The sequence below is a fragment of the Neoarthrinium moseri genome (assembly GCF_022829205.1).
Source record: "Neoarthrinium moseri strain CBS 164.80 chromosome Unknown scaffold23_Wmoseri_CBS_16480, whole genome shotgun sequence".
NCBI classification, from domain to species: Eukaryota; Fungi; Ascomycota; class Sordariomycetes; order Amphisphaeriales; family Apiosporaceae; genus Neoarthrinium; species Neoarthrinium moseri.
Genome location: NW_026055137.1, coordinates 260,052 through 284,622, shown reverse-complemented (window position 1 = coordinate 284,622; position 24,571 = coordinate 260,052). Strand labels below are relative to the sequence as shown.

The window sequence follows — 24,571 nt, the reverse complement described above, 5'->3', positions numbered from 1 at the left end:
GCCTGGCCAGCCTTGCGAAAGTGGAAGCGAGGTCGTGCTGAATTGCGGCGCTGTGGTTGGGTGGTTTTGGGGGACCCTAGCGCCTGACGTCGACATCGACGGCGCCGGAAGCTGGTGCCGTTCTGGGGACGGCTTGGGGGCTTGGGGGCTTGGGGGGGGCTTCTTGGAAGTTGGAGCCGTTCCTGCAGCCAGCGACGGGGTGTGATGGGCTGAACTGGCTCCACTGAAAAAACATTGAGAGGCGGAATCTTTGCTCCCATCTTTTTCAGCCTTGTTCATTGATCAAGCATGTCATGAGCCTCATCATGCTGTGACTTCCATTCATTTCACCTAGAATGTAATATCCCTGTACGCGTGTATTCTGTCCCATTTTCTTCTTTTCCATTGCACGGCCTGGCTCTTGGCTTCCAGCACCATGGCCAACGATCTTGTCGAGGCGCCTGCGAAGACGCCGCTTCAGCGCGCCAGCCTGCCATGGCGCGTCTCTTCGTCCATGATCATGGGCCTCACGAGCATGCTGTCGAGGGGCTTTCTTTACGGCCTGAACAATGTCGAAGTTACTGGTCTGCAGAGGTTCCTCAAGATATTAGACGAGAGACAAGATGTAGATCAGAGGAAGCGAGGTCTCATGACAGGTAAGTCTCTTTTTCACAACTTCGCGTAAAATGCAATATGCTGAATGGAAATTTAGTATGCAACCACGTCAGCGTGTAAGTCGTGGTTGGCTTTGAGTCTTGATGTTTCAATATCTCATGGTACACAACAGAATAGATGATCCTGTGATGTGGGGGATCTTACCCGCTCGTTACTCCTTCAACCCATCCAACCTGAGATGGGGACTGGGCGCTCATGATATATGTTTCAAGAACAAGTAAGTCTCTGCCACTTCATGAACCATGTACATCATACTTATGCAAATTCTCAGAGCACTTTCGACTTTCTTCAGTCTCGGCCAGGTCCTTCCTACGCACCGGCAGCTGTATTCTCAACACGGAGGCCCTTTTCAGTCCACAATTCCCCAAGCGATACGGCTCCTCTCATCCCAGCCTTTTACCGCCCTGCAGCCCGGTACTCTCTCTCTCGCTTCGGAAACCTCAGATGTCGCAGACCCCTTCACCACGGGTGATCTCACTTACACCACTACTGGCACAGATTCAATTCCATCGCCGAGCGTCTACGCCCAGAACCGCTTCGCCTGGGTTCACGTGTTCCCAGAGGGTTGTATCCACCAGCATCCTTCTCTCTCGATGCGCTACTTCAAATGGGGCATGTCGCGGCTGATTCTCGAGTCTGAGCCCATGCCGGACGTGATGCCCATGTTCATCGACGGGACGCAGCATATGATGAGCGAGGAAAGAACGTTCCCACGCTTTCTGCCGCGAGGGGGCAAGACCCTCCGCGTTGCCTTCGGTGAGCTCCTAGACACCGAAAAGGCATTTGGCGACCTGAGAGCGCGGTGGCAGGAGCTGGTCCGCAAGGAGACCTCGAGGAAGAAGGTCGCCGGAGAGGAGAAGCAGGTGGTTCTCGCGATGGGCGAGCTGACGGATGAGCTGAAGTACGGGCGTGAGGCCGTGGAGCTCAGGATCGAGGTCGCGAAGCGCGTCCGGGACGAGATCGAGAAGTTGAGGATAAGCCTGGGATACCCCGAGGATGATCCCAAATTGGGACTCGCAGAGACATGGGCCAAGGAGCCGCCCACGAAGGCGTACAGGAGTAATGTGGACGACAGCCTTGTCAGGAAAGAGTAGACCCCGTCTTTCGACTTTAGGCAGATAAGCAGCAGAAAAGAGATACAAATGAGGCAACAAGGATACACCTGGAATATCTGCCACATCGGAGTAGAGGCAAACCAGCGCTCGTTACTCCAAGTCAGACCAGGGTTACCTGTCCGAATCTAGATCGAAACGTATCGGTCATGGCTTGTCCGTGCATGATACCGTGGACGTAGGTTTCCCCGATCAACTTATATGTCCCGTCGTTTCCGTTCTTGCGCAGAACAAATGGGACTTTACCTGCGTCAAAAATCCATACTTCATCGCCAGTATTGAGCGACGGGGGACCCAAACCAATCTGCCCGTCCGTTGTAGTATACAAGCGTCGTCCTAGCGTGGCGGTTTCCAGTCTCACCTGGAAGTCGCTGTGTACTATTGGTCTGTTGGAGTGCTGGACTTCGTCAAGGGTGGGTAGCCATTTTTTCCAAAGGTCACGACTGTCTGCGACCGGTGCGAGACATCTCGAGACCTCTGCTCTCAGCTCGCTTTGCGCTTCGCCTTGACGGTGCCACAGATCGGAAAGACCACGGTGGATCCACTGTCGAAGTCTCTCAGACTGTTGTCTTCGTTCGCTCCTCCTGAAGGAATCTGCCAAGAGCGTTCTACCAACTGCCTCTCGCATAGATTGCGATGTATATGGATGTTGACGGGACTGGAGACACGTATCGACGACATATACCGGAAGTTTGTCGGACTCCATCGAAGGGCCAGGCCGGGACACGTAGGTGAGACGAGCGCCGCGAAGCAAGAGACGGTCCTCGATTATCTCGGGCACGCTCATGCTATTTCCAGCAGTTTTGGCTGCGTCAAAGTTGTCCAGGTAATTGCACCCTCGGGACACGGAAAAGTCGGGCACCCATGATGGTAAATGGATGTGGCGCCGATACCGAGAGTCCTCAACTAGACTTAAAACCACCAGGTATGGAATATTTCGAATTATCGCCTTTGTGAAGTTCTTGTAGGTATATTCGACGTCTCGCCTGTAGTCGGGCACTATGCCGTGACTGATGCCCGGCGGTGCGATCTGAAGCATCAACCCGAGGTAGGCGTAGACATGGTCTCGGGGGTTGTCCACGACCAGCTGGCGCATGTGGCTCACCATCTCGAAGAACCTGGCGTACCATAACTGCTCCGGTGTTTTCGGCCCATACGTTTGCAGCAGCGCCTTTCTCGTCTCGCCATGGCGGATTGCGTGCTCGATGAATGCGCGACGATCCATGTTGTAGAGGCCATTCTGTAGCCCATAGCTCCTTCGCCGGGACGCGAGCATGTACACCCAGCGGCTCTGGCCCATGAGTTTCCCGAACTCGATGAGGTGCACCCAAGACAGGGTTCGGGATCCTGCGAAGACTGTGCTCTGCTCGGGGGCTTTCACAGCTGCCTCTTGCACCGTCCATCCCCGAGAAAACCAGCTACGACGAAGAAAGTCCGCGTATTGAGGCCAGTAGACCCTCCAAACCCTCCACTTCCCAAAACCAATCGCTTGGATTATTTCGGCGCTGGAATGCTCATCGAGGATGTCTCGCCTCCGATAGAACGAATACTGGTTGTCTCGATCCTTGAAGTCTTGGAGCATCGCCGGGATGAACTCGTCGATGATTTGTTGCACATTTGCAGAGACCTCTCGAGCGCCCAGCCAGATCCAGACCTTGTCTGCAGCCGCGTATATCTGTCCCATTCGCAAGACCTGCTCGGATTTCTCCTCCAGGTTCGCCTGGTTGATGCAGACTGCGTCGATCCACAGGGGCGGTATCGCGAGACCCGAGATCCTAAGCCGTTGTAGAAAATCATACAGGTTCTGACGGACAGGTATAATTCCATCGCCGCACTTCAGCTCGTGTGTTTTGTCCTCGAAGGACGGATCGAGGTCGGGAGGTTCTGGGGGCCCCCATGTGTATGACAAGGCTGTATAATGGCTCTCACCCAGTGCGGCATGGTCAAGACCAAGGACCAGTCCATGAGGTGCGCTTTCATCAACTTTGAGATGCAGCAACCTGATCTGCCCTTCTTCCAGAGGACTATAGACGTAAGATTCTGACATGTTGTTGCTTTTATGGCCGGTTTGGCAGGAGTCAGCTGGCCATCGATGGCACTCTTAAATGCGGCTGAGTGGATAGTCAGCCGTATCTCGCCCCGCAGTGGCTTCACCTCAAGGCATCCTGTAGAACTACATTTTAGCCAGTGTTACGCCAGCCGAGACTGATTTACGCTCAACCTGGTACATAAGCAAGCGACCAATCTGTATCAAATCATATGGGATTCGTACAGCACATCGACTAATTAAACAGACAAAGGCGCACTTCGCGCTGATGCCATCGTGGTCAGTGGGTCTCGCTGGATACCTCATTCCTCTGGTTCAAGCGGGCCAACTTCATCAGTGAATCGTCGCCTAATACGAGTTTATGTGGCCTTGATATGTATGCTTACTGGGCATCACAACCTTCTCGATCCACTAGCTTCATTCATGGCGGACTTTCCTCTGACTTCTCATAAGCACGAGTATACTATTCCTATGACAATACTGACACAGCGCCTCCATTCTAGACCATAGACATATTTGTTGCCCCCCAATCAACCTGCAAGTAGCGTCACAAATCATGTCATGAGGAAGTTCGAAAGTTGATGGGAAACTCGAAACCTTTGACCGTGTGATTTCTGTCTTTCTCCTCTCTGTATCGGGAAGAACATAGAGGTTTCGCAAGAGTAACAAGAGTAAAAGCGGCTGGTGCGTTCAGTACGCTGAATGCATCTGCAGTAGCCATGTCCGTCGGTGCCATATCAGTGACCGCCTGCTAATACAAACCGCCACTTCCCCTGGACTAATCGATCACAGACCCTCTTGCATCCATTTGACGCGTTCTATGCCCCAGAGACATGATTCAACATCATAAGTAATAAGTTCTCCGTCGTCCACGACCATGATCGACAAATTACTGGGACTGCCGAACATGTCCCCGTCATTCATATCCTCCTCAGCGTAACACTTATTCTTGTCTGCTGCTGCCGCAAGTTTTTCGATTGCCTCCGTATGCGTTATATGCCATTCGCCACGGGCATAAAGTCCTTGATCTAATGAGCCCACTAGAAGTTCGACTCCAAGGCCGCGCGCAGCAAGCGACGGAAGCTGACAGTCATTTCCGCATCTTGAGCACCGAGGCGAGCTATCGTCTCTGCGGCTTACATCTCTGCTGTAAGCCGCAGCAGCCAATCGAATCGCTGTGGATATGCTTAGGGGAGTGGGAAACACAAAGAGCTGGCTGAGTTAACTTACCATGTTCGACTTTCTCAGAGAAAAACAGCTGGACCAGATTATCAGCGTTCTCCACTTCAAATACTCCAAGCCCTTTTTTGAATGCGTTCCACAGATCCTCCGAGAAAGAATTGTTAATAATGGGGAAGAGGTTGTTGATAGTTTCAAACAGATAAATCACCCGTTGGCTACGGTTGATTTCAGTCCGAGTTAACGGCTGTTGCATGCTATGGGGATATCGGGGGCATCTGGAGAGTAGCCAGTACCCGTAGATGATTGACGACTTCTCCACGGCCAGTTGCAGACTACCGAAAGCTCTCAAGAAATTGGGAGTCGCCGAAAGAGTGAGGGGTTCATATTTCGTTGTGTCGTTGACGCCCGAAATGTACTCATCCAGGAATATTTGAAGGTCGCGCTTGTGTTTATTGAGTTTCTGACCCTTGACATTCCTAAGCTTGACTTCCCTACTCCTAATCGCCAGCAGCGCGTGCCGTTTGACGTTTTCATCGGAGTGACGCCACAAGACCGCACCTACTGCGAGATCCCGATCCAGGTTGCAGGCATCTCGAAGAGCGCGGCAAGACTTGATCGCGCCTCTCAAAGTGACAAGGTCGGGGATGTTCATAATAATCTCTCGTCGTATCTCGAGAGGCAAGCGCTCGATGGGAGTGAGCTGAGACTTAACTGCTAGTTCATTGGGTGCCTCAGGCTCAGAGCCAGACTGATTTGCCTGATTTTCTGCCATGGTGTGTGATGAGCAGGATGAAGTTGATGACAGTGAGAATAATGATGAGAATGATCAATATGAGATTGACTAAGGTGAGGTGGATGAAGAGGAGGTATAGAAGTCTCCCGAGTCCCAGGTGAAGTTTGATGGGGGTTGGTGAAAAGGGAAGGAATTTAGATTCGCTGATGAAGGTGGTTGCTTTGAAGATCAATCAATCGTGAGTGAAGAAGTGAGTGCCTGCGGAGATGAGGAATATCAGTGAGGTCCATCTGATTGAAAGGATTGTTTTGAAGGGCTCACTGATGCTGTTTGCAACGTTGACGATTCAACCGAGTAGAGATACGCCCCTGGCGCACAGCAGGCAGGTACTGAAAGCGTCGTTGCGGCGGATCAACGGGATACCTGTCTTGGTTGCTTGAGGCACTGGTTCACCGCTGCGGTTGAGGCAGGACTCGTTGCGTTGCCCAGTCCCACGGTGAGAGAAAAGGAGACCAGATGACGTGTTGAACGGATTGCTACGAAGTGGTAAGTGTTTGAAATTGAAGCGATTCTGTCCCCCCAGAGATGTCAAACCACCAAGACGTGAAGGCGCACCCATCCAAGTGAGCTGGCAACCACGAAACCATGTCACTTTCAATACACATTACACAATACTTGCAAACGGACAATCAAGTCTTGAATCTCATCCCATATTTACTTTCTCAATTTCATAATGTGTTTCCTAAAATACAACCCAAAGCCTCCATCCCATGACATGCCGCATAACGAAAATGGGCCCTCTTTCAGGAGATCCCAGCTCATACCCAGTGATCATGCCTTGGAAACATGCAACCCAATATGCAACCAAACACAGGCCTAGTAGGGCCAGTTTCTGTCATCCACCTCTTGATCCATCACATCAGTCATTACATCCCTCCTGAAGAAGGTTGAATCTCTCGTTTTCAAAGAACGCCACCAACGCCGGTTTATGAGTGTTCTGTCGTCATATGGCTTCGTCTCCGCTTTATCAGTTGTAGTCGACCGAACTCGCGGGCGGTCTCTGATCCCGTCTCTCCAGCCTCCGCCTCCTCCTTCGCTCCGCCGCCGATATGTTACCCGCGTCCGTACCTCCTGGCCCGCTAGGCGAGGGGCTCATGCCGCTCCACGTACCGTGGCTGCCTGGGCTGCCGATGCTAGAGACAGTCTGGTTGCCGTGCATAGGGGTCATGGGCGGGTTCGACGGTCCAGGGACGCCGGAGTAATATGCCGAATCCTTGGCCGGCTTCCGCCCGCCCGCAAATGCCGGTGCTGGCGGGGAAAGGGGCGCCGGAGTCAGGTGCTCAGTTTCCCGTTCGTCCGCGGTGCGACGTGCGCTCGAGTCCCGGCGGTATCGTCGCCTGCGTCCACCGCCAACGTCCGACCCTGAGAGACTGCTCGCGGAGTTCGACCGGCGTCTCCTTCGTTGTTCGCGAGCTGCCTCCTCTTCAGTAAGGCGGCGTAAAGTGATGTTGCGGTCACGGTCATCATGGTATTTGACCTTGACGCTCACAGGCTGGCTTGAGCCGCGTGTTCGACTCTGGGAACGACGGCGTTCTACTTCTTGTTCGGCTGCCAAGATGCTCGCCGATGTAGCAGCGGCCGCCGCAGCAGATTCACCATGTCGGCGCCGACGGGACGAGTGACGCCTGTGAGGTTGTCCTCCGGCAGACATGTAACTTTCGCTGCCTGACTCGTGGTGGAGAATGCCATGAGGGTCCGAAGGTATGGGCGGCATGTCGACCGGGGTCAGGACGTCTTCCCTCCTCGAGGTTTCCGCCACGCCTGGTCTGACGGAGGGAGGACCATGGCCTGCATGACCTAGGGGTGGCATTGGCGGGCCTGCAGAGCTAGCTCCTACCGGTCGTGGCTCGACGGAGGAGAACTCCGAATCGCCAGTCATGGTGGTTATTGTGCCTGCAGGCCGAGGTGGCCGGCGGTGCGAGGGCCGTCTTGGTGATCCGTATCCGTCGCCAGTATATCTCGAACCATGATGACCTCCACGACTCTCCTCTTCGTACCGTACGTCTTCCCTCCTGTCCTTTCGGCCCTTCAGTTTACCTGCCAGCCAGCCCAGGCCCAAGCCCGCCATGAGACCCTTTCCAGCACCGCCTCGCTCTCGTTCTTCCTTGGCTCTCCTAGACGGGCTCACGTAGTCTGTGTAGTCAGAGACGCTGAGTTCGCTTGTCAATCTAGAATCCATAGGCCTGCGTCCATGCGACTGTCGGGGTGTGACTGGTCTCTGTGGGCGCGGCTCGGCTGCACTTATCGCAGCAGCCGCCGCCACGGGATCCCCAGGTCCAGGTAGCAAGGGGCCGTGTCTGCTTCCGTGCCTGTGGTGTTGGTGAACGTCCGTCATGGAGTCGGTGAATGAGCTCTCGGTGAACTCTGACTGAGCCGGTCGCTTGAGCCTATTTCTCCTGTCGGACTTGCTCGGCGTCTCGGTAGCAACGGCAGAGTATTCCTCGTCGTGGTATTTCCGAGTCTCTCTGCGATCCATATACTTCTTGGCTAGGGCGCCGGCTCCAACGACACCTGCGAGCCCTAGAACCTTGTTCATGAAACCACCTCCCTGGTGCTCAGTCCGGTCAGAGTACTTCTCATCCAGGTAGCTATGCGACCCGCGCCTGGATGGTATAACCTCGGGGTGCCTGCTGCGACTTCGCGAACGAGATTTGCTACGGCTTCGCTCGCCGTCCTTTCGGTTCTTCCGCCCTCTGAAGAGAGCAGCCAGGCCAGCACCGGCAGCTAGGGGGCCGAGCCAGCCATGACCATGATGCTCATCTCTGCGCTCGGATACCATGTACCCACTCCGTGTTACTTCAGACCTCCCACCGTGAATCAGCAACTCCTCTCTGAAACCCTCGCGGCGCCAGCTGAGGATAAAGTACAGTAACAGCAGAAAGCCCATCCAGACTGCATACAGGATGAAAGTGAACTTGGGAGAGCCGTATAGCGTCAAACCCAGCGGAATCTGAACAATGCCGAGGATGGCAATGGCTCTGCCACTCCACTGGTGGATCATGACCCGGAGGGATCGTTTGGTGATGTGTCGGACGAGCCGACCCCCAACTGCCTGGAGCAGGATCAAGGTATAGATGGCGACTCCAATGCCGTGGTGCGGGTTTGTCAAGCTCCGGCTGGGGCCAACAGCGAAGAAACCGAGTATGAAAACGACAGTCGTAAGGCCGACAGCGAGGATTTGTAGGTAAGCGTGATATCTGATGGACCAGCCCGGCGGTCCGCGGTAAAATCTGGCGGTCATGACGGCAAAAGGGACGATGAAAAGGAAAACCATGGCCGCGAGGACCCCATGGGCGACGATGAGGCTATGGTACTGCGTCAACGTGGCGAACCGGTTGCCCATGCCTGGTCAGGTGTCAGTCGCTTTGGTACATGGACGTGGTATAAGACGTGGCGGAGATGCTTACCATTGTACTGCATGGTCTCAAAGGGCAGGCCCATGAGGTTCGGCAACAGAAAAGTGTTCTTGGTGAAGTCCCATGTGCCATCGCCGACGACCAGGTTGTCCGACGAGTACGAGACCACACCGGGCGCCGACAGCGCATCGGTCGGCGCCATGACGGCGGCGAGACCGTATCAGCGACAGCTCGGCGGGCTCGTTTGGCGAGAGACGGCGCGGTGTAAGGAATGCGGGACGACGTTGGGCTCTCGACCGCCGGAATGTAGATGTCGAAAGAAAGTGCTTCTGGGCGAGGGTGAATTGTCGCAAAAGTCTAGGCTAATGGGTGGTCGAGTATCGAGGTATGTAGTATCGACGTTGCTCCGGTGGGGTAGGTGACAGCTCCGGCATACAGCAAACCAATACTCGGGGATGCGGTGAGGCCCGAAGGGGCGGAAGACTGAACAACAACAGCAACAGCAATTGCGACAACGACAACGACACTCGACGTCTATGCCATCCAAATTCTTGGGAGTTGAGGAAGATGCATGCACCCAAGACAAAAGACATGCAGGCGCACTGAGACGGGAGTATGTGGTGGTGGTGGTGGTGGTGGTAGTAGTAGTGGTGGAGCTGGGGGTTACCTAGTTCAGCGCATGGCCGGGATGCAGCGCCCTGAGCTCATTGTTGACCGCCAGCGAAGGCGCCGTTGCGCTGGGTGACGGCGGGAACGGGGTCTTTGGGCTTGGCTTGGGTCGGGGCGAGGGTTTGGAGGGCGCCCAAGGGACCCGCCCGACGCTCAACCAACCAAACTTGGCCCCCTTGCCCTACCTTCCAGGCTTTAGGCGGGCCAGTCACAGTGTTACAGTATGGTACAGCGGATGGGCAACCTGGCTGCTTGATAATTGTGACCAAGTGCCCGCGGTCACACGGTCACGGCCGGCGGTCACAGTCACAGTCACAGTCACAGTCAGGCCCAAAAACGAGACACGGGTTAGCGTTACGGGCGAGACATGCCCCAGCATCTGCAGGGCCACTTGCAGAATCGGCAAATGAGGTCACTGCTGTCCGCCGTCACTGCTTGACAGCTGCGGGAGTCTGCTGCTGGTTCATTGGATGTCTCGACTGTGTAGGTTAGGTACCGGGCCACGTGCGTCCCGACGCTGGACTGGACTCCGGGCCCCTGTCACATTCTAGATGCCGGCTTTCAGAGTCAACCGCCGCCAAACGTAAAACCACCACCATGTTCCGCATATAAACCTGCACAGCCAAGTTCACCAGCCATGTTCGAGCTGTACAGAGCCCTCCTCGAGAAATCCGCATAGCTACCCCCTGACCCGCCCACCATGTCGACCGCCCGCTTGACCTTCCTATACCCCCACCTCTTCAGGTCTGCTCGCCTCGGCGAGTCTGCCGCCGCGCGGACAGTCAGGTCCCGATGTCGCAAGCCCGCCGCCAACGCTGCCCCGCGCGCCGCCGCCGCCGCCGCCCTGTCGACGACCACGCGGGCCAACGAGGCCGTCTTCGAGAGGCACGGCAAGGCTGTCAACCCCCAGCTTCCTGATGTCGTGCAGCTGCCGCAACCCCAGAGCCCCGCCGCCGCGAGCTCCGAGGCCTCGTCCCGGAAGGATGCCGCCGCCGGCGAGCAGCTCGGTGCCGAGATGCTGTCCGACGAGGCCAAGGAGGAGGCCGCGCGCAGGGCCGACACGGCCCCCAAGGGCGGCACCGGGGCCACCCGGGAGGCCGAGCCCACCCCCCAGCAGAAGGCCGCCGAGGAGAAGATGCAGTCCAGCGGGCCCATGGACGCCGTCCTGCACATGCCGCCCCCGGGCGCCGTCGCGCACCCGCACATCGCGAAGCCGCCCTACGTCCACCATTTCGACACGTACACGCTGGTGAAGCAGCTCGAGGCCGGCGGGTACAGCAAGGACCAGGCCATCACCGTCATGAAGGCCGTGCGCGCGCTGCTGGCCCAGAACCTCGACGTGGCGCAGGAGGGCCTCGTCAGCAAGAGCGACGTCGACAACGAGACGTACCTCTTCCGCGCCGCCTGCTCCGAGCTGAGCTCCGAGGTCACCAACAACCGCAAGAGCGCCGACGAGGTCAGCCGCCAGCAGCGCACCCTGCTGCACCACGAGGTCGACATCCTGAACCAGAAGCTGAGCCAGGACCTCATGACCCTGCGGGACGACGTCAAGGGCATGTTCAACGACCGCAAGATGGCCGTCCGCGAGGAGGAGAGGCGCCAGGAGGGGGCTGTACGTCGTTCCTCCCCGCCCACCTGAAGTGCTCTGGCCCTTTCCGCCGTTGCTGACTTGTGCCACAGATCCAACAGGTCAACCTCGACATCAGCGTCACCCTGACCAGCGACGCCAAGTCCGAGATCGAAGGGCTGCGGTGGATCCTGATCCGCCGGTCCGTGCTGGGCATCATATTCATGGCCGTGCTGACCCTGGGCACGCTGCGGTACGCGACCTACGTCAACCACGAGAACAAGAAGGCCGCCGACGAGAAGGCCCGGGAGGCCGAGAACCTGAAGAGAAACGGAGGCCGCGAGGACAAGGCTCCGGCGCACGAGGCGGCCGCCATCTTGGCTGCCAACTGAGCCACCTTATACTCAGGATAGGATATATATGTACAATGATACCCTAATAGACATGGGCGGAGGCGGGAATCGGGTGTTCACAAGAAGGTCGACACAACGTCAGAAATACACTTTATTTTGTTCAATTTCAAGAGATGATAATGCTGATGGTCCGTTTTAATCATACGATGTCAGCCCATGTACCCAGACCCGGACTGCCCTTGAACTCCTTAACTCCAGCGCCCATCCGAATGATTTCTGACCCTATGCACGTAAACCATGCAGAGCCGTGCAAACTCTCTTTCTCGTCGTTATTTGTGCACACCGATCTCTGTGCTCGAGCACCAGGTTCGCCCCTAAAGATGTTGCGGCTTGGTCCGTCGGTGGCAGGCACATGCCCGGTATAGTCGTCCTCTTGACCCTCCTCGGGCGGCAAGGAAGATTCAAGCGTAGCCATCGTCTGTAGCTGTAAACTCATTTTCTTGGGGCCACATGTCCAGCCGAGCCAACCCTGGCGAGACCATGGTGAAGTGAGGGCCGAACTTCGCCGCCTGTCCTTCTCGGGCCCGCTCCAACCGAGGTCGAGGTCCTTGAGAGCCAAAAGAGTAATGCCTTGTCCATGGCTAATCATCTAGTCCCGCTCGTCCTCGTCCTTGGCGGCGGCGGCATCCCTCTCGAGCGCCTTCTTCAGCCGCTCCTCCTGGCGGCGCCAGTGGCTGCCCTCCTCGTAGTCCTTGTTGATCTTGAGGGCCTTGCGCAGGCGCTCGCTCTCGCGGATCTTGGCGTCGGCGAGCTCGTGGACCTGGTGCATCTTGAGGCCCTTCTTGGCGTCGGCGCCGGGGCCGCCGACGCTGCCGCCCTTGTTCATCTTGTCGAGCAGCTCCTTGCGCAGGGCGTCGCAGCGGGCGTCGATCTCGTCCTCGTCCAGCGCGCCCTCGTCCTCCAGCCGGTCGCGCAGCTCAAACACCTTGACCTCGACCTCGCGCTTGCGCTCGTGCTCCAGGATGCCGCGGTCCGGCTGCCGCTGGCGGTGGCGCAGCGAGTCCAGGTCCTTGGGGTACGGCGCCGCGCGGTGGTCGCGGTCGCGCGGCCGCATGTGCGCCAGGTTGCGCTGCACGTAGCCCGAGGTGCCGGAGCCGCGCGGCGTCGAGAGGCCCACGTTGTCGGACATGTTCTTGTCTGGTTTGCGGGACGTGGGTAAAACTCCTTGATCGTTATGCTGCGGTGGGTATGGGGGATGTATGCACCGTGGATATGAAGGTGTAGGCGTTTCTTTACTATCTATCGATAGTGAGACGACGACGACGTCAGTCGAGGAGCAAGGATAGGGATGTGCTTAAGCGACGCTGATGGGTAGCGGTCTGAGGCGGCAGTATAGCACGACAATACACACTACACACGTACATGTACAGTTATGAAGATGGCAAGGTGACTAATAAGGCAGAGTTAAGGGTACCTAGGTGGTTGTATGGATGGATGGATGGATGGAGTCCAGTCCTGGTGCTCGGGTTACATAAGTCGACGAGGACCCTGCAGGGGGTTGAGTCAGAGCTTTGTGCATCTGGGAATTTGCCCCGCGATGACTCGCATCTCTGATAATTCTCTGGATGACCTGGCTATTTCCATGTCTCCTGTTACTCCATAGACCACGAGATCGCATTTTTTCGATAACCAGAGCAGCTACATAGATTTTATCTCTGTGGAAAGACTGGTCTCGCCGGTGTTGAGCTTCGTGTTTCTTGGTTGCAGACTCTTGTTCGACGGTTTTTTTTTTTAATCTGGGCACTTTTGACAATGCCCATCGTGACTAACACCCCGTCTGCAGCTGGTGCACCACAGTCGGGCTCAAGCTCAGCCTCAGGACCTACACCAGAGCTTCATTTCCCTCCCATCACCCGGGATCACATTCTACACTGTGCATACGACTACTGGTTTCCCAAGTATGTATCTGATCCTGTAGCTACACTGCCTAAAGCTAACGCATCCGCGCAGATACAGAACATCATGCATCAAGTCGAGGATAATTCCACTTACACCCGAGTTCGTGGAGTATATCCGGGAGGATGGGATCACCCTCGCAGATGAGGACGGCGACGGCGAAGGAGATGATGATGACGATGTTGAATGGGAAGGCCCGACCACCGTGTCCAGGGTAGAGCCGGAGGAGGTCGACTCGGACTCGGAGAGCGACGACGAGGCGCCCGCGGCGCTGCCTCCCAACAAGCGCTTCCCCGAACTGCACCAGCTCATCCAGGACAAGATCGCCGAGGTGGGAGGCGAGGCGGCCCCCAAGCTCAACTGGACGTCGCCCAAGGACGCCGCCTGGATATCGCCGCACCAGAACACGGTGAAATGCACCTCCGCCAACGATGTCTACCTGCTGCTCAAGAGCTCCAACTTCATCACCTACGACCTGGAGCACGCCTTTGACGACTGCACGCCCATACCGGGCGCCGGCACTGCCGCCTCGTCCGCGCCGGCCGCGGCCCCGTTCAAGCCCGTGCTGGTGCTACGGTCCTTCTTCAACCCGCACACGGCGCTCGAGTTCCGGTGCTTCGTCAAGCACCGCAACCTGGTCGGCATCTGCCAGCGCGACCTCAAGTTCTACGAGTTCCTGCTGGACCTGCGCCCGGCCGTCGTGGCCAAGATCGCCCAGTTCTTCAACCACCGCCTGCGCTACACGTTCCCGGACGGCAACTTTGCCTTCGACGTCTACATCCCCGAGGGTGAGGACGAGCCCCTGGGCCGCGTGCGCCTCATCGACATCAACGCTTGGGCCCCGCACACCGACAGCCTGCTGTTCGGCTGGGACGAGCTGAACGACTGGCCGGTGCCCGGCCCGATCATCGGGGTCGCAGGGGCCGAGGGCGACGAGGGCGGCCTTCAGACCGGCTCCGAGGCCACCGAGGACGAGGACGAGGAAGATGACGACGACGAGGATGACATTGTCCCCGAGCTCAGGCTCGTCGAGAAGGACAACTCGGCCGCGTACAACCTCAGCTCGCCGGCCTACTCGGCCCACAAGCTGCCCAAGGACGTCGTCGACGCGAGCATGGCCGGGCAGGGCGGCATGCGCGAGTTTGCCCAGAAGTGGAAGGAGATGACCGAGTACCGCGACCACCTCGCGCAGTGGGAGAAGGACGACAAGTGAGGAAGAACGAGGGCTTATGGGCTAGGACCATCTAGCAGCCGCGAGGGATAGACAGGACGTACTCACGACGTGTGCTCTGAATGCAGGAACTGTAGCTCCTTTGAGAGAGTTATAGCCATGAGATCACCCAAGTCGAGTCGATACCCGATGGCTCTAAGTTGGGCTCTCAATCTTGGAGTGCCTCGATTATAGTCTACTGGGTGCGAAGACGTGTAGTTCTTGAGTACAATGTTGCTTAAAGCGACAGTGACCAAAAGCCTCTATTGCCAAGACATAATTAAATCGCATACACAACGCCGGGCACAGTTGCGGCCGGACAAGGCTGGGTATATAACTCTCCTCTACCTCAATACTACGGCCACCCTCTGGAAGATTATCTTGATTTCCCATAATCCGTTCCCTATGCCTTGCCTCATAGCGTCATCAGACCCTCCAAAATCCTCCATTGTGTCCAAAGGTATCCATATCCGTCTACCATGACAAGACGTCTCTTTCCAATATGGCCACCTCTGTTATATGCAGAATGGCTCCCGGAAGATGGAGTATACATGGAAAACAACAGCTCACTACATGACCACACAACAGTCTCCCAGCTTCTTGACAAGCCTGTTGACAATCTTCGCCGTGATGTCGTCCGGCTGCTGCTGCTGTTGCTGTTGCCCACCGTGGTGCTGCTGCTGCTGTCCTCCATAGTGCTGTTGCTGACCGCCATGGTGCTGCTGTTGCTGGCCACCATGATGTTGCTGCTGGCCCGGGTAGCCGCCGCCGGGGGCCTGGGAGGGCGGGGGCGCGTGGCCGCCCTGGAGGTTGACGTAGATGCGGCCGGCGTTCTCCTCGGTCGAGTACTGGAGGCCGAGCTCGCGGCAGACCTGCTCGACGCGGGGCTTGATCTTCTGGACGTGGCCGGCGCTGTGGTTGCCCTTGCCGACGATGACGTGCAGGTGCGTCTGGCCGCGGGCCTGGGCGTCGCGGATGCGCCGCTCCAGCATGTCCTCGGCCTCCTCGACGAACTGCCCGTGCAGGTCGATCGTGTCGTCCGCCACCCGGTCCACCGCGTTGTTCTCCCGGAAGATGAACTCGGACGCCTGCCGGTTGTACTCGTCCATCTGCGCCGCGTGCCGCTTGCCCTCGTTGCTCAGCTCCTTGGCCTCGGCCCCGTCGCCGCGCTCGTACGCCTGGTGCGCCTGCAGATGCGGGTTTCGTGGTCAGCATGGGGGGGATCTCTCTCTCTCTCTCTCTCTCCAGCTTCGTGCGCGTCCCGGTCAGGCCCGAGTCTCGGTGCGTGACCGCGGACCATGGATAGAAACCCCGTGCGCTAGGAATGGGGACGTACCCGGTCGAAGCAGGCGTTGCGCTTGTTTGCTTCCTCCCGCGCCATGTCGCGCAGGCGGTCATATTCGGCCTCGGCATCCTGGCTGGCGCCGTGGTTGAAGGCTACAGTCCATCAATTGGTGTCAGCCGAGCTCATCGCGAGTGCTACATCGCCAGCGCGCGCACAAGAGGTTGCCGCGCGCGAGAGGGAGACAGTATATAGCAGGGCCGCTATACTCCAGAATCCTGTGACGTGACGTGCGGTCGTGATGTGGGGACTGGCATCATAACCAACATGCACATGCACGCAGCACACAGGCACACCTTGGGGGGATAGTGGGGGAGAACGGATCTTCAGGGGAGGCTTCCCCCCGGCCGTCGTCGAACTGACCTTTGCCGCCCAAACGGGTCATGGGAATGGCTTTGGACGCCATGGTTGCTGTTGCGCGTAGGACTGATGTAATGAGTCGCAAGGCTTTCTGTGGCCGGCGGACGAACGGGTCGCAAAAAAAACAATGGCCTGGGCAGCTCTCTCGTCTGTCCCAGTTACATATTCAGAGCCCCAGTGGTTGGCCTCCCCCAGCCTGCGAGCCACAGCTACTATGGTACACAACCTCGGGACCTGCAGGCGGTCTGGGCCTCCCCGGCCCCCGGGGCTTTCAGCTGCGAGTAGTGGGCGAGGCGCTGAGGCGGTCCGCACCTGGGCTGGAGTGCAGGTGATTTTGCTTTTTGCCAAGACTCCGTGACTCGGGATTGGCCAGATCTGCCGCTAGCCCTGAGCTAGATCGATAGGCTGAGAGACACTACCGAGCGGCTGGGGGAGGCAATGCTTTTTCCTATTCTACAGTATCTTAGGATTTTCAACGTGATCTTGCACGGACGGCAGGTGTCTCTTATAAGGGTGATATCGTTCTGTGTCATGAGAACTATGCCATAGGGAAAAGTCCCTTTGAGAACTGTTGACCATGGCGACAGTGGACAAATCTGCCACGATGCATCCTATCACTCTATACTCAGCCCACTAAGCATTCGGACTCTTTCGTACAAGCACGAGGTTCATCAAGCCAGTTTCCCAAATGCTTCCTTGCCCTGGCTACGCATTGGAAGTCGACAGTTTCTTACTATAGTCTGGGGGTCGCCATCTATAATTTTGACATGGCTTGGAATGGTAGGTACGTACAATAGGGGAACGCCCACACATTGCCGAGATGCGATAGGGCTCTTCTTGCAGCATCGGACACCGGGCCATTGTCTGTGCTCCTGGCCTTGCATACGCGGTGGCAACCTGCAGATGATACCCGAGCCCTACTGTACTGTGGTAGAAGCCATCGCCCCGGTGGCGCTTCCGGGCTTTGTCGTGGGCACCAGCCGAAGAGCCTACCCGTGCTTCTAGAAGTGCTTGACTCGTTGTCAGAAGAGCATCCGGCGTTTCAAAAGTACGGCATCTCGGCCGCCGAGGACCGGTAGCCTCCGCCGGGAGGGGCGAAAGCTGTCGTCCCTAGTACCAGGGACTATACTCGACCAGCGGAAAGGCGCCGCGCATACCTTGGGAATAGGAGAGCACGCGCTTTGCGGTCGATCCGGCCTTGATGGGCTCTCACTGGAGTTGGCCCGATCCGTCCAGCCGTAGACCCTGGGGATGTGTCGAGGATCATAATGCACTTTGTTCAGGTATATCATCTTCCGAAACGTAGCAGGCCTAGCATTTGTAATGTAACTTAGAAATTTGTCCACGTGGCTCAATAATATGACAATGATGTTGATCGTGGCCCATGGAAAACCTTGATATGCGTACACAATGCAGTGCAAGAGCCCGCCATCCCACTTCACGCATCACAGTCCTGAAGGATAGGGGCCTCGGCTGGCGGCTCCGGGGATATGAAAGATTCTTTCGTAGAGCTCGATTGCCTCATTTGGGATGGCAGGTTTCTTCCCTCTGCTCTCGTACTATAATACAGGCTACATTAGCTGCAAATCCGGGGGGGCCAGTCTCTCTCGCCCTCTCGGTCCGCGGGTTCGCCAGGAGACGGGCGATCAACGATGGAAATCAGAAGGCCAAGATCTGCCATGTGGCAAGCCTGCTGGATCGTGAAATCTTCCCAACTAACCAGCGCTTCGATGGGCCGGCGCACCAGCTAGTACGACGGGGTTTGTGTTTAGTTGCAGCCGTGATAGGCATAGCCCCGTATATCGGGACGACGCAAGATTGCCCACTAAGCACCCCAGGCGTTGCGAAATTAGAGAAGGGAGATTTGCACCTAGGCCTCAGGCGATCAGCTGATCGGCCAATGCATCACGGGCTTCTAGAACAATGGGTGGACAATTGGGGGCCGTTGTGAAATGTGTGTTTCACGTAACCCTGGAGGAATAGCCCTGGACGTGCTGCGGCAGATAGGAGTATGTTCTCCACGTTGTGTGAAGATCAAAGTTCAAGTCCGGCCAGAGTATACACTTGAGAGGTCGACAAGCAACGCACGCCGGAGCTTATCCCAAGGAAACCTAGCCGTTTGCACAGAATAGTCCCCACCTGTCACGGACAGATTTGGAATGGCGTCAGGGGGGCACTGCTTCATCTGGTGCAGATCTCTGGGAAGTGGGGACTATCAGCACCATTGGCCGGGGCGGAAGGCCCCAGGTTCGCATAGGAAACAAATCCGGCTAATCTTGAAGACGTTTCAGAAGCTTGGATGATGTCCCATCTCTATCGAATTCTGGAACGTCTGTTCGCAGCAGCGAATCTGACGTGATCGTGTGGTCTGACTCCGCGTGGGTTTCTTCTCGGCATTACAAGGCTGCGTGTTTTATGGCCGGCTACTCCATACCATCAGGCGGCCTGAGGCTTCCCCCCAGCCCAGGCAAGGGCTTAGAGTGGTATCACACTTATCAGCCAATCTCCACTTCGCTGTACTATGGTACTGTGCTCCAGAAATAATGGCACTGAACATAGCACTAGAACTGCTGCAGACAGATTCGAGGCTACCGTAGTCCAGCCATCCTAATATCGAGGAAAGGACAGTGTATCACAGTGTAAAATCTTGTGTTCTGGTTGGTCCTCATCTGCAGTGCTGGCGGTCACCCGAGTTCAACAAATAGGAACTGATGCCGAGGGCATGAGAGAGAAGCAAGCAATTTCGCGACGAGGCTCACTTTTCTTGATAAGACAACATGCTGCTGGTCTGAAAACGGGTTTCCCAGTGCTTAACGGCATATCAAGGCCTACCAACCACCGCCTCGTCAGGCTCGGAAAATGGGGATGGCGCAAGGGCTTGTGTCGGGGGCCATTTGGTGCAAGTTGTAACTACCAAGGTACCGACAATGGCGGGTGCATAGGTAGCAAGTCGAATAGCCATCAAAGACTTGTCGCATGCAGCTGTCAGGACTCAGATGACCTTAGTCAACCGCCGAATCAAGGAAATATTGTTTCTACGGTGGTAGGTTGTCGTGTCCCTCATTTGCGTGTTGCAACAAAGGACGGCCCTTTACCAGATTTAGACCCTGGCAATCGGCAGGGTCCGAGCACCTGTTACCGTTGGGAGAGGGGCGATCCTGGCTTACGATTCGTAGGACTTGTGCCGGCCGCAATGTGCTTGCAGCAAGGCAACCTCTTTAGAGCCGGGCAAGCCGCACAAGAATGTCTGCGAGCCGACAGTTGGTGAGACAAAAGCGTCTCCGAGAATTCCATTCATAGCACGCTTGGTGTTGCTGGCAACGGGATACGTGTGGCCGACTGTGCAGTTGGTTGGGGTCTCCGAGACCACAAGAATGCGGCCAGTGCTAGAAAGCCCGAGGGACCCTGGCACAGTAACAACTGTGAAATTGTGCGACTGTGTTTGGTCAATTGAGTACCCTGGCATTGCAAGTGGCCCTCTCTCGCTAACAGCCCGCAATATAGTGCCAGGTATACCATAGTACGGATATCTAGTTGAATTTGTATCTGTCTGGCAGAAACATGAAACATGTCCGTGAGCTTGGATTCAAACAGGCTATTATTGTATGGAAGTTGTTGTGCTCGGCGGGAGATTGCGCAGCACCTCGCTTTCGACTGTATTCGTCCAGGTGGTGTCGTCTAGAAGAGAACTTGACCACATTAGATGGCGTCCTGATAATCATCATGGCCGAAGACTGCATGTACAGCACCAAGGCCGGAAACTCTATCAGGCCAGCATTCCTACAGAGCTGCGGGGCCACTTAGCCACTTACTGTGTGCTCCGCAGATGGAATTTATGGAGCAGCAATACTCCGACAGGCTGTTGCTTGCTGCAGATAGGATGGAGTGCCTGTCGGGCGTGGGTCAGGTCGAGGCTAGCCTGGTGCTAAAGAGCAAATAGTCGCGGGCGAGGAATAGGGGGCCTCAATCGCCATGGAGCAGGTTCGAGCCGGGGCGGCGGTGGTGGTTGGAAGCGTGCAGGGCGTGGAAGAGCGTGCAGGTCTCGGTTCTCCCGATGCCTCTTAGAGGACGGATTAGCTCCTGGGCGAGTCAGCGCCATCACGAACCGTCCGAGAAGGGCTCATTACACTCAGTAACAAGCACCGGGGCCTCGCAGCAAGGGCAGGAAGGCAGGAAGGGGGGCTCCACAGGCGTGCAGCGACCACAGCGGGTGAGCGGCCACACAGGTCGAGAGGGTACCTAGGCCTGGTAGGATGACTGAGAGGGCGCGAGTGGTGCACAAGCAACGAAAAAGCTGGGATGAAATTTGGTGCAGGGCGATCGCCTTGGTACCTCGCAGCGACGCTGGGCGCACCTTGCCCGTCCGGGGCTGGCTCGTGCTGGGCCTCCTCCAAGGCGCTCTCCACCAAGTCCACCCTCATCAAGCTCATGACAGCGACCCCGGTCTGGTCCAGGACTTGGCGCGCTGCAGGCCCTGCTGCACCCCCGATCCAATGGCCAGCCCCCTGTTCGCTCCCCCTTACCAAACTTCGCAGTACATAGCAGGCCTGCTAGCGGAATGCCCACCCCCCTCCAAGGTCCTCATACAGTACCTTAGTAAGGTGCCTGTGCTGGGCAGCCTCCCCTCCCCCCCCCTAGAGCAAACGGCAACTACAGGGGAACTGGACTGCTGTCGAGAGGGGAAGAGAGAGGTGAGGAGAGGTGGCAGCAGGTAGTTAGTTGGTTAGTTGGTCAGTTGGTCCTGTACTGTACAGCAATCACAGTACATGCCTACGGAAAGCAAGGTACCTCTGCTAGCACCTTGGCCTCAGCGACACTCTGGGTACTGGACACCTGTTGTACTGGAAGAAGCAGAAGAAGAACAAGAAGAAGCACTGGCCACCATCCACCCTCTGGCACCCTTTTTTATTTTTTTTCTGCCTCCTCTGCTGCTGGTCCCCCAAGTCCCCAAGTCCCCAGGTCCCCATCTGCCCATTTTCTCGCCCGTCCATTGGCATCCGCCCCGTCGCCCGCTGCCCGCGTCGCTTCCCTCTTTTGGAGACTGGCGTCCTGTCACAATTTCCAATCCATCAAATCGACCACCCTTTTTTCCTTTTTCCCCCTTCCCATCGTCGGCACAACCCATCCCATCCCATTCCATTCACTTAACGACCCCCCGTGATCGTGCTCGTGCTCGTGATCCCCATCGCGACAGTCGACCGCCCATTCACACGCACACGCACACGCTTCACCCGTGTGTCTTTCCGGTCTCGATTGTGTAAGTCATCGCTGTGCCGTAGGAGCAACCTTATTTCCCTCCCGCCCGCTTGTTGATGCTCCTCTCCTCCTGCCACCCCCATCCGCGCTGCTGATTGGGACGGGACACATTCCCCTCTCGGCTCTGGAAACCTCTGGCCGCACCAAAAAGTCTTTTTATTCGTGTCGCTTCGTCAACTGCCAGATGCTCGGAAGGACAGAAGAGAAGACAGAGAAATACAACAGAGAGAGAGACGCCCGTGCCACGCTGCAGCTGCGACAAGAGTCCCAATCGTCCGCCTGCGTCCTCTTCGGTGGAAAACTCGCTCGCGACAAGCCGGCCTACCTCTTCCGGACTGACAGGCTTTCGTTTTCCCCGGGCCACTCGTGACTAACACGCCTCTTTTCTTCTAGTGTAGACTGTTTCAGCGCCTGTTGACTGCAGAGACGTCGCTCGCGCCGCGCGATCCTCGACACCAGCTATCTCCCATTTCCCCCCCGGACAGTATAGCCTAGCCGGTACGCCGTAATCAGTCAAGATGGGTTGCGGAATGAGCACAGAGGAGAAGGAGGGCAAGGCCCGCAACGAGGAGATTGAGAACCAGCTCAAGCGGGACAAGATGATGCAGCGCAACGAGATCAAGATGCTTCTTCTGGGTAAGCCGAGCCCTGGGCGCCGCGCGTCGACGACGCCGGTCCACATCTGCTCCGTATCGCTAACCACAGCCCAATCCAGGTGCTGGTGAATCCGGAAAGTCGACCATCCTGAAGCAGATGAAGCTGATCCACGAGGGCGGCTACTCGCGCGATGAGAGGGAATCCTTCAAGGAGATCATCTTCAGCAACACGGTCCAGTCCATGCGTGTCATTCTCGAGGCCATGGAGTCCCTCGAGCTGCCGCTTGAGGACCAGCGCATGGAGTACCACGTCCAGACCATCTTCATGCAGCCCGCTCAGATCGAGGGCGACGTCCTGCCCCCGGAGGTTGGCAACGCCATCGAGGCTCTCTGGAAGGACCGCGGTGTGCAGGAGTGTTTCAAGCGATCGCGCGAGTACCAGCTGAACGACTCGGCACGATAGTAGGTTCCCTTTCTGCTTCTTTCGCCAGCTTGTTCTCTAACCACGCCTGCCTACAGCTACTTCGACAACATTGCCAGGATTGCTGCTCCTGACTACATGCCCAACGACCAGGATGTCCTGCGCTCGCGTGTCAAGACAACCGGTATCACGGAGACGACCTTCATCATCGGCGACCTGACCTACAGAATGTTCGACGTCGGTGGTCAGCGATCTGAGCGAAAGAAGTGGATCCACTGCTTCGAGAACGTCACCACCATCCTGTTCCTGGTCGCCATCTCCGAGTACGATCAGCTGCTGTTCGAGGACGAGACGGTCAACCGTATGCAGGAGGCATTGACTCTTTTCGACTCGATCTGCAACTCGAGGTGGTTCATCAAGACCTCGATCATCCTGTTCCTGAACAAGATCGATCGTTTCAAGGAGAAGCTCCCCGTCAGCCCCATGAAGAACTACTTCCCCGACTACGAGGGTGGCGATGACTACGCAGCGGCTTGCGACTACATCCTCAACCGCTTCGTCAGCTTGAACCAGCACGAGACGAAACAGATCTACACGCACTTCACCTGTGCAACGGATACCACGCAAATCAGATTCGTCATGGCTGCCGTCAATGGTAAGAGAACCCGAGCTTATCAATAACTCTGACCAAAATTGCTAACGACCGCACGCAGATATCATTATCCAGGAGAACCTGCGTCTTTGCGGTCTCATCTGATCGGTGTCATTTGATTGTTATGCGATGCTACGAAGAAAATACCCCCTTTCACTACCTTAACAGTATGGCTTGCCAGTAATGTCACTCTCTGGCTAATGAACACAAGGGCCCCGAGGCCCCGTCCACAAGCTCGTCAATCGATCTCCTTCCATGCCTCCTGTTTCGATGTTCCAATACAACAACCTAAACTTTCGAAACCTTGTCTTACCAAAATCCGCCACGCAGTTGAATCGAGGTTTCGTCAAATCACCATCGTGGAAAACCAAGGCGCGGGGGGCGAGCACTGCATCTAAAGCCACGGCGGTTACATATTTTGTTTAATTATGAATTTGAGGAGTCCCTGGTCCTTTCACTATTTTCCTTTTTTTTTTGTTTCCCATGGCATACAGCCGCCTACGATGATGGGCGAAAACGAGAGAAGAAGGGGTTGATTCCGAGAGCGAAGCTGGAGGCGATGGTCAATTCGGGGAGAGGGAGGAAACACGGGTTGACGCAAGTATACCACGGCGGATACTAGATAGATCTGCAGGCAGGATGATAGGGTGATTATCCATTTAGTTGGATGTGTATACAGACAAAGAGAAACCACTGATTCCAAAAGACGTTACTGCCCGTTCGTGGACACTACCTAGCGATGCATGAAAATGCCTCCGTCATGCTATGCGCCGTTCATAGCGTTATCGCCTGACCGTTCACCCACCGAAACCCGTGAGGAACATTGTCTGCAGATCTACCACCTCTAGACGGCCAACTGACCCCGGATTTTCAAGCCCCCAAACCAAACACGGCTCCTACTTCTGTTGCAGAACCACCGGCGAAGACGCGACCCGTCGCGCAAACTAAACCGTCGATCCCTGCGGTGATCCGTCCGGCCGTGTCTCACCAGCCCAGCACAGCCCGGTTTATGGGTTTGTTATATGGGAACTTCGGACGGGGGTTG

General features: G+C 56.5%; 9 protein-coding genes across 9 annotated transcripts; 4 read left to right on the top strand and 5 right to left on the bottom strand.

The window, feature by feature from the left end:
* Window positions 1–415: 415 nt before the first annotated feature.
* On the top strand, window positions 416–1,748 carry JN550_006583 (uncharacterized protein; the record flags this gene model as incomplete). Its single annotated transcript, XM_049318338.1, has 4 exons — window positions 416–635; window positions 692–710; window positions 767–871; window positions 926–1,748. The coding sequence occupies 4 exons, from the start codon at window positions 416–418 to the stop codon at window positions 1,746–1,748; spliced, it is 1,167 nt and encodes a 388-aa protein (XP_049171471.1).
* A 121-nt stretch (window positions 1,749–1,869) lies between these two features.
* Window positions 1,870–3,813, bottom strand: JN550_006582 (uncharacterized protein; the record flags this gene model as incomplete). The annotated part of the gene is made up of 1 exon (XM_049318337.1): window positions 1,870–3,813. One exon carries the CDS (start codon window positions 3,811–3,813, stop codon window positions 1,870–1,872), a length of 1,944 nt encoding a protein of 647 aa, XP_049171470.1.
* A 786-nt stretch (window positions 3,814–4,599) lies between these two features.
* On the bottom strand, window positions 4,600–5,767 carry JN550_006581 (uncharacterized protein; the record flags this gene model as incomplete). The annotated part of the gene is made up of 4 exons (XM_049318336.1): window positions 4,600–4,896; window positions 4,954–4,988; window positions 5,044–5,210; window positions 5,289–5,767. The coding sequence occupies 4 exons, from the start codon at window positions 5,765–5,767 to the stop codon at window positions 4,600–4,602; spliced, it is 978 nt and encodes a 325-aa protein (XP_049171469.1).
* Window positions 5,768–6,755: 988 nt separating this feature from the next.
* On the bottom strand, window positions 6,756–9,346 carry JN550_006580 (uncharacterized protein; the record flags this gene model as incomplete). The annotated part of the gene is made up of 2 exons (XM_049318335.1): window positions 6,756–9,133; window positions 9,196–9,346. The coding sequence occupies 2 exons, from the start codon at window positions 9,344–9,346 to the stop codon at window positions 6,756–6,758; spliced, it is 2,529 nt and encodes an 842-aa protein (XP_049171468.1).
* A 1,167-nt stretch (window positions 9,347–10,513) lies between these two features.
* JN550_006579 (uncharacterized protein) lies at window positions 10,514–11,772 on the top strand (the record flags this gene model as incomplete). Its single annotated transcript, XM_049318334.1, has 2 exons — window positions 10,514–11,425; window positions 11,494–11,772. 2 exons carry the CDS (start codon window positions 10,514–10,516, stop codon window positions 11,770–11,772), a joined length of 1,191 nt encoding a protein of 396 aa, XP_049171467.1.
* A 610-nt stretch (window positions 11,773–12,382) lies between these two features.
* JN550_006578 (uncharacterized protein) lies at window positions 12,383–12,922 on the bottom strand (the record flags this gene model as incomplete). The annotated part of the gene is made up of 1 exon (XM_049318333.1): window positions 12,383–12,922. One exon carries the CDS (start codon window positions 12,920–12,922, stop codon window positions 12,383–12,385), a length of 540 nt encoding a protein of 179 aa, XP_049171466.1.
* A 623-nt stretch (window positions 12,923–13,545) lies between these two features.
* On the top strand, window positions 13,546–14,902 carry JN550_006577 (uncharacterized protein; the record flags this gene model as incomplete). Its single annotated transcript, XM_049318332.1, has 2 exons — window positions 13,546–13,691; window positions 13,744–14,902. 2 exons carry the CDS (start codon window positions 13,546–13,548, stop codon window positions 14,900–14,902), a joined length of 1,305 nt encoding a protein of 434 aa, XP_049171465.1.
* A 566-nt stretch (window positions 14,903–15,468) lies between these two features.
* JN550_006576 (uncharacterized protein) lies at window positions 15,469–16,647 on the bottom strand (the record flags this gene model as incomplete). Its single annotated transcript, XM_049318331.1, has 3 exons — window positions 15,469–16,086; window positions 16,236–16,336; window positions 16,605–16,647. The coding sequence occupies 3 exons, from the start codon at window positions 16,645–16,647 to the stop codon at window positions 15,469–15,471; spliced, it is 762 nt and encodes a 253-aa protein (XP_049171464.1).
* A 5,728-nt stretch (window positions 16,648–22,375) lies between these two features.
* On the top strand, window positions 22,376–23,631 carry JN550_006575 (uncharacterized protein; the record flags this gene model as incomplete). The annotated part of the gene is made up of 4 exons (XM_049318330.1): window positions 22,376–22,493; window positions 22,573–22,915; window positions 22,973–23,529; window positions 23,588–23,631. 4 exons carry the CDS (start codon window positions 22,376–22,378, stop codon window positions 23,629–23,631), a joined length of 1,062 nt encoding a protein of 353 aa, XP_049171463.1.
* Window positions 23,632–24,571: the final 940 nt, after the last annotated feature.